Here is a 12,766-nt window from a genome sequence, read left to right as displayed (position 1 = left end):
CCATGATGTCATAACTCATGATTTCATAACTCACATGAAATATTCTCTTAATTACAGAGGAATAGCTCCACTGTTGTGAGAACAGTGGACACACCTCTGTAGCAGGTCTTGCTTATGTGACCTAACAGGGATAGTCAAATTTCATTACATTCTTCTGGAAATATAAAGAGCTACAGCAGCTTGCAAAAAAAACCCTGTTAAAATTATAGAGATGTGGGATTAACTCCACAGTAAATTCTTTTAGCAGTACAGCTGTAGACTTATCTATACATTTATTTTAAGGCAGAAATGAAGCAGCTCTATATACTTCTGTTCTCCCTCTTCTCTCTAAAACCTCAGTAACCTGAACTATGGGAACACATGTTAAATTCATGTTAGAATAACTGCTAGAGGAGAATTATGTAGTCACCAGAATGTAAACAAAAATCAGGGATCCAGCAAAACATTTAATTCACAGTTCGCATGTGATGGTTAGAGATTTAAGAAAAAAATAAACAAAGCAAATCCCTAAAATTTGTGCTTCCAACAGTGATTACCACTGGGATGACCTCAGCTGGTTTGGGCCATAGACGCTGAAGCTCGATTTTCAAATCATGGTATTTAGTGATCTTCTCTTGTTCTTTTTCAATGACCCTGCTGTCACCAGGTACTGCTATGCCGATGATGGTCACTTTTTTGTCCTCAGTCACAGTGTTGTCTGGTGTATTGTGTTTCAACACTTTGTCTATTGGGATTCAAAAGTCCCACAGGATCTTGACCTTCTCATTTTCTGTTACTTTCTCTGGACAATGATCCCACCAGTTTTTAGCTGATCTTATGCTGTAATTCTTGCATAAATTCCAGTGGATCATCTTGGCCACTGAGTTGTGCCTCTGTTTGTACTCAGTCGGGGCAATCTTTTTGCAGCAGCTGAGGACATGATCTACAGTTTCATCAGCTTCTTTGCACAATCTGCATTTTGCATCATCCGAGGATTTTTCGATTCTGGTCTTGATTGAATTTGTTCTAATGGCTTGCTCTTAAGCGGCTAAAATCAGGGATTCAGTTTCCTTTTTCAGACTTCCAGTTGTTAACCACGGCCAGGTCTTTTTGTTGTCCACCTTGTCCTTGATCTTCTCCAGAAATTGGCCATGCAGAGTTTTGTTGTGCCAGCTTTCGGTCCTCATTTTAATCACATTTTAATCACATTTTTTCTGTATTCTTGTTTTGTTTCCTGGGCCTTCAGCAAATGTCTGTCCTTCGCTTCAATCAATGCCTGTTCTTGACTTTGGCCCTTTCCGCAGATGCGCGGAGCCGAGCCTCCACCAGCATAATTTATGCCGGCGGAAGCTTGGGGACCGTTTGCATGCTAGCGTGTGAGCAGCTGGCACTTCCCCCTCAGCTGGAGAGGCGGCTCTGTATGGAGCCGCCTCCGGTCACCCCCCTCCACTCACTGTCCCATCCAGTGTCGCTCTGGAGGACTGCAGGGACCCGCCCACGCTGCCCTGCTGCACAAGATGGTGAGTGGAGTCAACAGGGAAAACAGCGTCTTCCCGATGGTGCGGTTTGCACCACGCCGACGATAACACACTGTTTTTCAAAAACCTCGCTCATTGAGCGAGGTTTTCAGGGGCGGCTTCATGCTGCCCAGGGAAAACCAGGACGGTGCTGCTGCAAAGCAGCAACACGTCCTGTGCGAACGGTCTCCCAGGGACGGTGTTTTTGCCATCCCTGGGACGCTGTATATGGCCTGTGCGAAAAGGGCCTCTTATTCACATAATTGTCCTGTGTATATTTCTCCTCTTCCACTGTTTGCTGTACTTGCTTCTGCCCCCAGATATCTGAGAAAGGTATAATCTATCAGTTTCACGGCAGGGAGTAAGGTGCACTGTATGGTGCACTGTCATAAGCTTCCGAGTTCCTCTATCCAATGCATCCAGCTCAACCTGTGTCCAGTTGATGATTCCCGCAGTGTACCTGATGATGGGTATGGCCCAAGTACTAATGGCCTTGATGGTATTCCTGCCGTTTAATTTAGATTTTGAATTTTTCCTCACTCTCTGGGTATATTCTCTGCTGACCACAGTCTTCACTTGCCCATGCTTGATGTTATCCAGCTGTAAAATGCCCAGGAATTTATAATCTGCGTCCTGGTTGCACTTGAAGAGTTGGCCATCAGGTATTTCAATCCCATCACTCTTGGCGATCTTGCCCCTCTTTATTGCCACAGTGGAGCACTTTCCGAGGCCAAATTGAAATGTCTGTGCTGAATATTCGGACTGCATTCACTAGTGATTAGATTTCTGTTTCTGATTCTCCGTACAGTTTCAAATCATCATGTACAGCAAATGTGAGATTTTTCCCAAGTCTTTGTCCATTTGATATCTTTGCTTTCTTTAAAATTACTGCTAGTGGGATCATGGCAATGATAAACAGTAAGGGCAATAGATACACCGGGGGGGGGGCACAAGTTCAATGTTTGCCCCCTGGTGCCATGTTCTCTAGAAACACCCCAGCACACATTATGATGCTTGCACAGTAACAAAAAAGCTACTAATTCAGCTTCCCTACCTCCTCTTCTGGTATCGGCCGAGTTTAAAATCTGGAGATATACATCAACTTGACACTGGCTCAAGTTCGTTCCTTTTCTCAAAGATAATAATCTCCACTTTCAGTTATCCCTGGGTGTAAAATATGATGCAAAATATATTTATCCTTTGAAACCTACATGGTTGGGAAGCAAACATGAATCTTGGTTTTCCTTGTAGCCCTTTCTTTCATGTTCAGGGAAATGCCAATCACTGCTTTGGGGTCAGGAAGGAATTTTCCTCCAGGCCAAATTAGCCAGGAATCCTGGATGTTTTTTGTCCTCCCCTGGGCATAGAGCAAGGGTCACTGGGGAAGGGGGGGGGTGTAATTGTGAATTTCCTGTGTTGTGCAGAAGTGTTGGACTAGATGGCCCTTGAGGCGCCTTCCAGCTCTACATTTCTATCTTTTCTGTTTCCAAGCAGACCTTTCTGCATTATAAAAAACTGATCGAAATCTAGCACACTCTAGAACAAAAAGCACAACGTCAAATTCTCCTAAGGTTAAACATTATTCAGCCCCCTTCCTCTTATCTTACTAGTGCTGTCAGTCCAAAATTCATTCTTGGCTATAACTCTGACCTAAAACCATATTGTTAACATGCTCAGCTTCTTGGTGATAGCAAGTTATGTTTCTATAATACATCTGGTGTTACGGCTAGTACATTTAATTAATACAGCTTGCAATGAGTAATATAAAAAGTCACTTTGGTGAGCCTTCTTTTTTCTCTTACAGGGGTTCCAATGTTAGTCTTCTAAAGGACATTTCAAAGGCAATTTTTAAAAATTGCTCCACAGAGTCCATCTTTTTTACGACAAAAAAGAAAAAATGGCCTCCTACATGCAATAAAAGATTTGGTCAATGCTAATAACTTTCTCCATGGAGTTGTAGGATTGTGAATGGGGAGCAAAAGGATTATAAGACTTTGAATCTATAAAATAGAAGCCGTGCAAGCTTACCAACTGAGGACATGTTGACACAGAGGGAATAATGACAACCAGCATACAGGAAAAGGGGAAATATAAAGGCAGAAGCTAGAAAATAGCTTCTATTCAGGATCATGTTATGTACATTGTAAATGGTACTGAAACACTCACAGCTAGATTTAAAATTCCTGATGCCCATGGCCACAAACGGCTTTTATTTCAAAGAGTGGAGAAAATGCCTGAAAATAGATAAATGGTTTTGCAGTACTTGAAAGAGCTGCATGCAAGGGCCTCATTTTATTGATATATGCAGTTAAAACTCAGCAGACGGCACCTCGTGCTCGAAATTTACTATCCAGCTGTGCTTTACCATTTATGTCTTATGGCAGTCTTTTCCTTCCAATTCTGAAAAACCTTTTTAACATTAATAAACAAAATCATTTTTAAAGATACGGAAATGTACCAAGAAACCTATCAAGATCCCCCGCTTCCACTGCAAAAACCCTACATGCAGGAAAGGCGGCATTCCCACAATGGTGGTCAGGTTTCATTTTATACCGATATTCTGAGAAACCGATCAATATTTCATTATTTTCATATCTAGCACTGCTGTTCAAACACAACTACACATGACTTTGGCAGTACAAACTGTTGAAGCAAGCAATGTCTAGTGTGCAAAAGAAAAGAACAACCACCCACAGGTGGCAGCAAGGGGAAAGACTTTCAGCATCTTCTTTCCTGGTTAGAGTTATTCCTTGTTTGTCTCCAGATTGCCACTCTTAGGGCAATATCCTCCTCCATCTTGGAAATTCCACAACTCACAACGCCCTCTCTCAGTTAGTGTTGTACCTAAGAACCTATCTTCACTATCAACTATACCAGTTCCTGAATAAAGTGTTCTCTATACTAATCAGTTTGTGCAACTCTGTTGTGTAATCATTCAGCCAATACAAAGCATAGATTTTTAAAAGATTGAAAACTAACATAACCTAGTTTCACATCAAAGGTGAATGCAATGAATAGTAATGTTTCTTACAACCAACTCTTTGTAAGATGGGATGGAGCAGATTACTTCAGGATCGTCATTTCAGATTCATCAATAACATCCAGAACAGACTAACATCAAACCCTGATTGGCAATGACTCTTGAAACAGCAGACATTTTCAGTTCTTCTAGTTAAGATATAACCCTTCCTTATCAAAGAAACCAGTCAAAGCAAGCAACGGGTGCAGATCCCAGGTTTCCTATCCACAGGCTAACACCACATCCACATACCTACATCAGCAGGCTCCAAATTATCATGTACAGGCAAATGTCCATTACTGTGAAAAAGAGGAGAGCAACAAGAAACCACATATCGTAGGGAGCTGATGAAAAACCATGCTGTCCTTTGAGTGATTCCACTCCTTAGAGGCTAGGCAAGCCAGTATGAGGGACAAGGAGCATGTTTGGCTCATAGCAGCCTTGTAGATTGCAGACCACTTCTGTTATTCCTGAGCTGGTTCATAACAGAGGGGTTTCCTGCTAATTTATCTCCCACCATGACCATTTCTGTGCAGAAAATCATGTGGCACTGCCACTCACCCAGCTTTGTTTCATTCCAAACTCTCCCCCCTGCCCCCAAAATGCACTTTAAATTTGCTGCAAATGGCATATCAATATTTTTGTATATCATACCAAAGCTCCTTGAAAATGCTCCAATAAAAGGAAAGGAAATTCTGCCCTACTTTTCTCTCAACGATCCTCTCTAACCTTTACCAAATAACCACCAATCTGACCTGGGAACCATTCCACTTACTCTTGACTACAAGCAGAACAGCAGTAATCAACCCATTGCTGAGTCTTCAAAAATAAGTTTATCTTTACTATTTTGCCAACACTTGTTGCACCCAATCTCCCAGTTCAGTATATGCCCACTTTTGACACTTTGTAGATATCTCTACCTGACTTCCATGGAATTCTGCTGAAACACCAGATTCTCCCTCTCCCTCTCCCTCTCTCTCTCTCTCTCTCTCTCTCTCACACACACACACACTTTAAAACAGTAATCACAAAATGTATGCAGTGTTGGGAATATTTTTTTTCCAGGAAAAAAAATACTATTCCTTCTAATAAGAAAGTGACAGAAAAATAACTTAGAGAAGATTGACTTTTAGACACTGAGCAAGAATTTTTGATTTAATATGACTCTGTAACTTCAAAAAGGAAAAGCTGATTTGGAACAACAGCCTTTGGTACAGCCTGAAATATCTTTGATTGTGCATATAAACGGGTTCAGGCAGATGGACAGTTTAGTTTTATTTCAAGATAAGTAAACACCCATCAAATCTGCCAGGCTGGAAGGAGCAGAACAGAAAAATCAAGCATTGAACCTCCTTTTCTCCACAGGATAGGATTGCCAGGTATTCAGCTTTGAAGTGGACAGTCTAGTATTTTCCTCTTCTGCCAACTAAAAAAATTGAGAAAATACTGGATATATAAATATCGAGTATTTTCTGATTAAGTAAGCTTGCAAAACCACTGCCAAGATCCTTGCATGTGCTCTTGCTTTTTCCTACTACTTGATGGTGACGCCCCGTCCTCTTGTTCTTCATTGGTTACAAGGAAGCTCATGTAGGTCATTACACAGTGTAGGGGCCACCATAGAGAAAGTCCCCTACCCCCTTATCTCTGAAGAGGGTGGGACAGATAGGCAGGACTCCCCCTTTGACCTCAGCAGCCAGACAGGAATATATGGGTGGATGTACTCTCTCAGGTACCCAGGACTGCAGCCCCACTGAGTTGGATGGGAAGGTGATGTGGATCAGTGTACCTATACCCAAAGAGGCACTCCTGTCCCAAAGAATAGTCAGTGTCACACAGTGATTAGTGTGTTGGAGTAGGACTGGGGACACTCAAATCCCCATTTTGACATGCTGGGTGGCCTTACTTTCCTCAAACATTGTTGTGGGAATTAAACTGGGACAGAAGGACTGGGAAGTGCAATATGCCCCGGAACAAGCTTAGCTGAGTGGCACTATAAGCCAGGGCCGCAGGGGCCATTAATCCCAGCAATAGCCATTAGCTCATCCATTGCCGCCTCTTTCAAACTGACAGCATTACAAGACACAATGGGTGACATGACTCATTATATGAGTCCAAATGTCCCTGAAGTACTGGCAGAGTTGCTGCATCTCAGATGTACTTATATCTGGCCACCAGTGGCTGTCTAGGGTAGCACCCCACCGGCAAAGTTCCATGTAGGTTAAATGGACAGTCCTCACTGATAAGCAGGTATTCTGCACTGAATTCTTTGGAGGAAAGGAGGGGTAAAAATGAATAGATAGAAATATCTGGGGGAAAAGATTATTTTTAGAAACTGTAAAGTATTCATACTCGCTGAAAAGTGGATTGACCTGCTTAAGAACACATGCACATAATGCAAAAGATTCCCTTAAAAGATAGTAAGCAGAAGAAGCTACCTTCTTACCTATCTCACAGCTACAAAAGAATATCATACTATTTCAGCACCGGAATATTGCCTCAATCTGGGTCCCTTTTAGGATTTCTATAGCAACAATTAGTTAGGATAGCACATGCCCTAGGCAGCTGCTTCATGCAGGCAAAGGGGATGAAAATCTGTCTTTTGAAGATAACTATTGTCATACACCCTCCCTTCCAACCCCTTTCCATGCCTTCACTGTTAGGCGTTGCATAAAGTAACAATAGAAGTGGGCTGCCGAGACAGAAACTGCCATACTCTTGCTAAAGAAAAGAGAACAGCAGGCAACTGGAAGAAGTCAGTTATAAAAATGAAAAACAGGCAAAGAAATGCACAAAACAGAATTCTGTTCTTTGGCCTTTACAGATGAAGATCTGCTCGTTTTCATATACCATCCAATGGCTACCTACCATCTGTTCTCAACAACTATTTTGACAATAATTTGAATAAATGTCTGCATTGACATTCACATATATAAATGGTGAAGAATAAATCTACAGAATAGCCAGCCTGATAAAGATGAAGATAACATTTGTGTGCCCCTCTAAGAAGGTCATTTTGACAATACACAGACAGCAGTAAAGTTTAGGTCAGATATTTGGGGTCCCCCCCCCCAGTAAAGAAACCCAAAAGCTCCTGAAAACAAGTTCAGAAAGATAGCAATAACTTATGAATTTTGTTGGTGCAGGAAGTTTCCACGTTATGAAACTGAAAGTTTCTTTTCTCACAGCGAGCTGTAAGTAGAATTCTGATTATTCAATAAAGAATTTGATGCAGTCCTATGTTCCTAATAAAACATCCCCCAATATTTGTCCCCATAGGCAAGATCCTACTATTAATTTGCTTAGCAATAATGTCAGTAAGTCCAATTCAGCGAAGGTTTGACTTCCGCTTGCCAGGGTCCTTTGCAGGGCTCAAACAAGTCATATGAAGAGCACACATCTTTGTCCCTCCATAAAATGCACACTTGTATAGCTTCAAGTTGGCTCCTGACTGTGTAAGGAAGAGAGACGGGTTTTACCCCTTTAACTTCCACTTGATATTGCAACTCATAAGTGAGTTTCCTGCCTTATTAAGCATTTTAGGGGGGAAGAAAACACTTTTTAAAAAAGGAAACCTTTTCCTCTTTACAATTGTAATAGTTAACTAGCACGGTTTTTAAGAACACTATTAAGTGCGGTTGCAGTGTTCAATTCCTTTTCCCTTCCCATCATGGGCCAAAATCGCTACTCACTGTCTCAACAGTCTGAGCCCTTTCTTCTTTTTTCATAGTGGAGCTGTGAATTGCTTTTAATTACTTGTGCTTAATTAGTTGCTCCCTATTAACTCATAGTGGCCCTTTAAGGTGGACCCTCTTTGGGTCCTTAATTTCTTTGGAGTATGTTGGTGGTGGTGGGTTAACTCCTACTTTTTTCTTTGGAGTGAAAGGCATTATTCATTATTTTCTTTTATTTTCCATGTTTGAATTTGGCAATTTTGATAACAAAAAAGAAAGAAAAGAAATACTGAGAGAAAGCCATCAATTAAAGCATCATTTCTACTCCCCCCCCCATTTAGATGTAAAAGATAATTAATTAGCTGAAATGTGAAGACATTACTTTAAGACAATAGACAGGAGGAAGAAAAGGTAAAGAGATTTTAGTCCTAATAAGCCTCACTGTCATTCTGTCACTTCGCACATGGGCAGCTGACACTGTTGTACATTTTAAATGAAAATCTCACAAACATGTTTTGAATAAAATTACAAAAAAGATCACCCAGAAAATATGGGGTACAATTTCCCAATAGCAACACTTGTCTGGATTCTCAGTGAACATCAGATATCTCCTGGAATCTGAACAGCTAGAGTGGAATCAATTCAAATGGATGGTGTCATTCACTGAATAAAACAGTAAATAGTAGAAGCAGGAGTTCTGCCCTCATTCACCATTTTAAAATGTTACTAAATGTAGGTGTAAAGTTACCAATCAATGTAAATTCAACTATGTTCCACAGTAGCCAAGAACAGTGAGTGCTCTTCAAGAGACTACTAGATGTAACCAGTCCTTGCTTCACTTTGAGATGTGGGGTGGGGGGGAGGTGGACTTGCATGAGAGAAAGAGCAGATGGGAGTGGTGTGTTTCACATTTCACAGATTTCACATACATACAAAAACACACACCCTGCTACTGCCCAGTTGGGCTCATAAGCCAAAAGTTAATTCTGCAGGGATACGAGTAGTCTCAATTTTGCCAACAAATGATTTTCCAAAAGTACTGCAGCCCTTGAATTCCTATTAGCTAGACCATCCAGGTTGGACCCAACTGTATGCTGATTGTAGTTCTGTTCTCAGATGTTGCACAGAGGATAACAGGGAATATGGAGATCCTCCATCATTTTTCTCCCATATATTTCATGCTAAATTCAGTATGTTAAAAATTTGGTGCAGGGACTGTAGGAGTTGAACAGAATATATACCCTATGAAACTTCAGGTTGGAGTGGCAATACAAAGGTCAGAAGCCTTTGTTTTCTGAAGTTGAAACACTAATTATAACAATGATGATCAAGTGTCACCTTGACAGTAATAATTATATTCAATACAATTCTATTATTTGATAGTACCAGATTAGCTTAACATCTAAAAGACAATTTATGGTGCAGTTGAGCTTGAAATTTGAGGAACTAAATGCAGGATCTGAGATTAGGGAGTGGCTCAGAAGTTAAATGAGAAGTTCTTTTAAAGTTGGCTATAACATTTTTTTCTTAAACAAACCTCAGAACAGGTTATTAAACGTAAATATATAATTCTTTGAACTGATATAAATATGAAATTACTGAAAATAAGTTAGGCTGTCTGCTTAATAAGGAACCAAGTTTCAATTCTATTAGCATTTCTGGACTAGTCTCAGTTCTCTCAGAACTCTCTCAGCCCCATCATCCTCACAAAGTGTCTGCTGTGGGGAGGGAAGTTGAGACTACTCAAAGGTGGAGAAAAACGGGCTACAAAAACAAACTCTTCTTATTAAAAATTCGAACGCACTTAATGATATGATTGAAAGAAAACCATTGCCAGTTGCTTTCAAAAGTAGCACAGTCTTGATATTTTTGCAACATAAATGACTGAGTCACCACAAGGATGATGAAGGTAAGCCTTGACAAATGCAAGATAATGTATGGTACGGAAAACCTAACTGCATGACTATATGACTAAATTATACTAGGATGAGAGAACTCCCCATGAGGTTGTCTACACAAACCCATTAGGAGCTGTAGTTTTTAGGCCTCCTGTCTCCTGGAAACTCTTTTTGATTTGTCTGCTCAGGAAGCTATGGCATAGGATTCTGGGCTCTGCCCGAAGAACAGGGATCCAAATTGTGAGCATAGGTTGAAATGCTTCCAACACATCAGAAGTGGTAATCAAAATCAAAACCCACCCTGAACCTTTCTGGATACAATGGGATAAAAATGTGACATACATACATACATACATACATACATACATACATACATACATACATACATACATACATACATACATACATACATAAAATTCTTATCAAGGTGATCCTTTTTAGCTTTTTAGGCACCTCAGGCTTCTTAGGAATGGAAATATTTTAAAATATTATTTATTAAAATACTTATATCCAACTTTTCCCCACCGTTAACTGAGGCTGAAGAACTGATACAATTCATTTGGCCTTTCAATCATTCAACATGCTTTTGATTTTGATGCTGAAGAAACAAACTGTTAACTCTAGGTTTTTATAGTTTTTAAGGGAGCATGTCTTTTTTTGCCTCTTTAGTCTCTGAGGCACCCCAAAACCTGCTTTGTACCAACCACTTAATCCAATTAAGTTACCATCACATCCTATACTCCATTTTAAAACAGTACAAGCTGCAAACCAGGTAGTTCTCATTCTCCATCATGCCCTGAAACATCTCTTTTCTCTCTCTCTCTCTTTCTTTTATTTTTGTATCAAACATCCAATTTGATTAAGACCTCTGGCAAACACAGGTTTGCTCACTGTTCTGTGGTATTTTGGTGGGTCTGGATCTAAAGTTATCATATGGCATGTCCACTGTTTGTGGTACCAAAAGAAACAAATGAGCAGAGGTTACTTACCGTCATCGGCAGCATTCGTGTCCACAAGGGCCATGCCAAACACCAAGACTTTAAACCACAAAAACATGGTTATATCCAGGTATCAGATGTATCCTTACAAAACAGCATGTGTGTCTGTCTCTGGAAAGCAAAATAATTGTTATCTCTGTGTCAATTCCTTGCCAACATCCAAATCAAACGTCGAATATGCTATGCACATACATTGCAAAGCCTCCTTATCATTCAAGGAGCAGCTTCCTCTGACACCCAAGACTAACCACTTGCTGTCACAATGTAGAGCAAAGCGATGTCAGAGACAATTTTATCCACTTCTCTAAAAAAACACACACACCACTTTCTCAGTTTCAGGAAGCGAAGAGGGTTTTTCTTAAGTTGCTGCAGAGTTGTCCTGACTTCCTAGTTGAAACATATAACTTCAGTTCTGATGAACAGAGAGGGGTTCAGTTTTAAAAGGTGAAATAGTTAAAATGCCTTATTACTTTGGAAGGGAAATATATATATATAAATCAATATATATAAAAAATCAATTTCACCACAGGAAGAGAATGCAATTTTCCCCACAGCTCAGAACCAAGTATGTTACTTAACCAACTTGCCCCTCACTTGGCTAGAACAAATATGAACAAATCCCAGTTCTCTATCATCATGATGCTAACACCAGGGATACAATTAATGCTATGTGTGCATACAACACCTATATCTAACAGGAGCATTGAAAACCAAAATATCTTTTGTTATCTTCGGCCGTTTTTGCACTGCCAAAATATCCTGGGGCAAGCAAGGAAAATATCCCTGTGCAGCCGAGAATTCTGCACGGTTCCCAATTCTAACGCGGGCCTGCTCCAGTGTTGCCCTGCAAAATTTACTTTAGCCCGGGGTTTTCAAAAATCGCCAGTTTGGAGATCCTTTTAAAAAGTCCTGGTGTGACCCCTGCTTGTGCCTCTACCATGCAAAAACCAATTGGTTGCAGGACTGATTTTTCCACCTGCCCAGCCACCTGATCTCCCCGCCTGAGGTTCATTCAAGCTGCCAATCAGAACATGGTACACCGGGCAAGCTCACAGGTGCTTGCAGTTGCCACTCAAAAGCGACAGCCAATCAGAACAATCACTTGGCCTATTTTCGCACTTTATTTTAAATCAATTAGCAGACCTATTCATTAGTTTTCTCCCTCTGACAGCAAAATCGTATTTTAAACCATTAGAAACACAGATCAATTTCTTCCATTCCCACAGCACATACACAAAAACACCAATCGGGAGTAGACCAAGTTTATTTTTCCTGTCCATGCCTGATCTCCCCGCATGATATCCATTCAAGCTGCTACTCAAAAACAACAGCCACAGAAACCAGGACACTGGACACGCTCAGACATGCTTCCAAAGTAAATACAGAAGTCTGGCTCATGTGGAGCAAACTGGAGCATTTCTTCCTGGTCCTAACTTTACTCCTGGGCAGAAGTGGAGAGCCAAGTGTATGCAGAAACCTGGATAAAATGGCCCAAGTATATATTATCCCGGTTCAACCCTGGTAAGAACATAAGAAAGAGCCTGCTGGATCAAAGTTCATCTAGTCCTGCACTCTGCTACTCGCAGTGGCCTCCCCAGATACCCTTGGGAGCTGACATGCAGGATGTGAAAGCAATGGCCTTCTGCTGCTGCTGCTCCCGAGCACCTGGTCTGCTAAGGCA

At 40.8% G+C, this 12,766-nt stretch overlaps 1 protein-coding gene across 1 annotated transcript in view; it reads right to left on the bottom strand.

Moving 5' to 3' along the window:
- PTPRC (protein tyrosine phosphatase receptor type C) overlaps positions 1 to 11,329 on the bottom strand; it is a 103,263-nt gene extending 91,934 nt beyond the window's left edge. The window contains exons 1-2 of the mRNA XM_048495897.1: positions 11,278 to 11,329; positions 11,077 to 11,196 (exon numbers count right to left, since the gene is read on the bottom strand). Coding sequence (XP_048351854.1) covers positions 11,077 to 11,143 — 67 coding nt within the window. The 5' untranslated portion in view covers positions 11,144 to 11,196; positions 11,278 to 11,329. The remainder of the gene's footprint in view (positions 1 to 11,076; positions 11,197 to 11,277) is intronic.
- Positions 11,330 to 12,766: the final 1,437 nt, after the last annotated feature.

Source organism: Sphaerodactylus townsendi, linkage group LG05 (genome assembly GCF_021028975.2).
Source record: "Sphaerodactylus townsendi isolate TG3544 linkage group LG05, MPM_Stown_v2.3, whole genome shotgun sequence".
Classification (NCBI taxonomy): Eukaryota; Metazoa; Chordata; class Lepidosauria; order Squamata; family Sphaerodactylidae; genus Sphaerodactylus; species Sphaerodactylus townsendi.
Note: the sequence above shows the minus strand (reverse complement) of the source record. Positions and strands in the feature narration are given on the sequence as shown.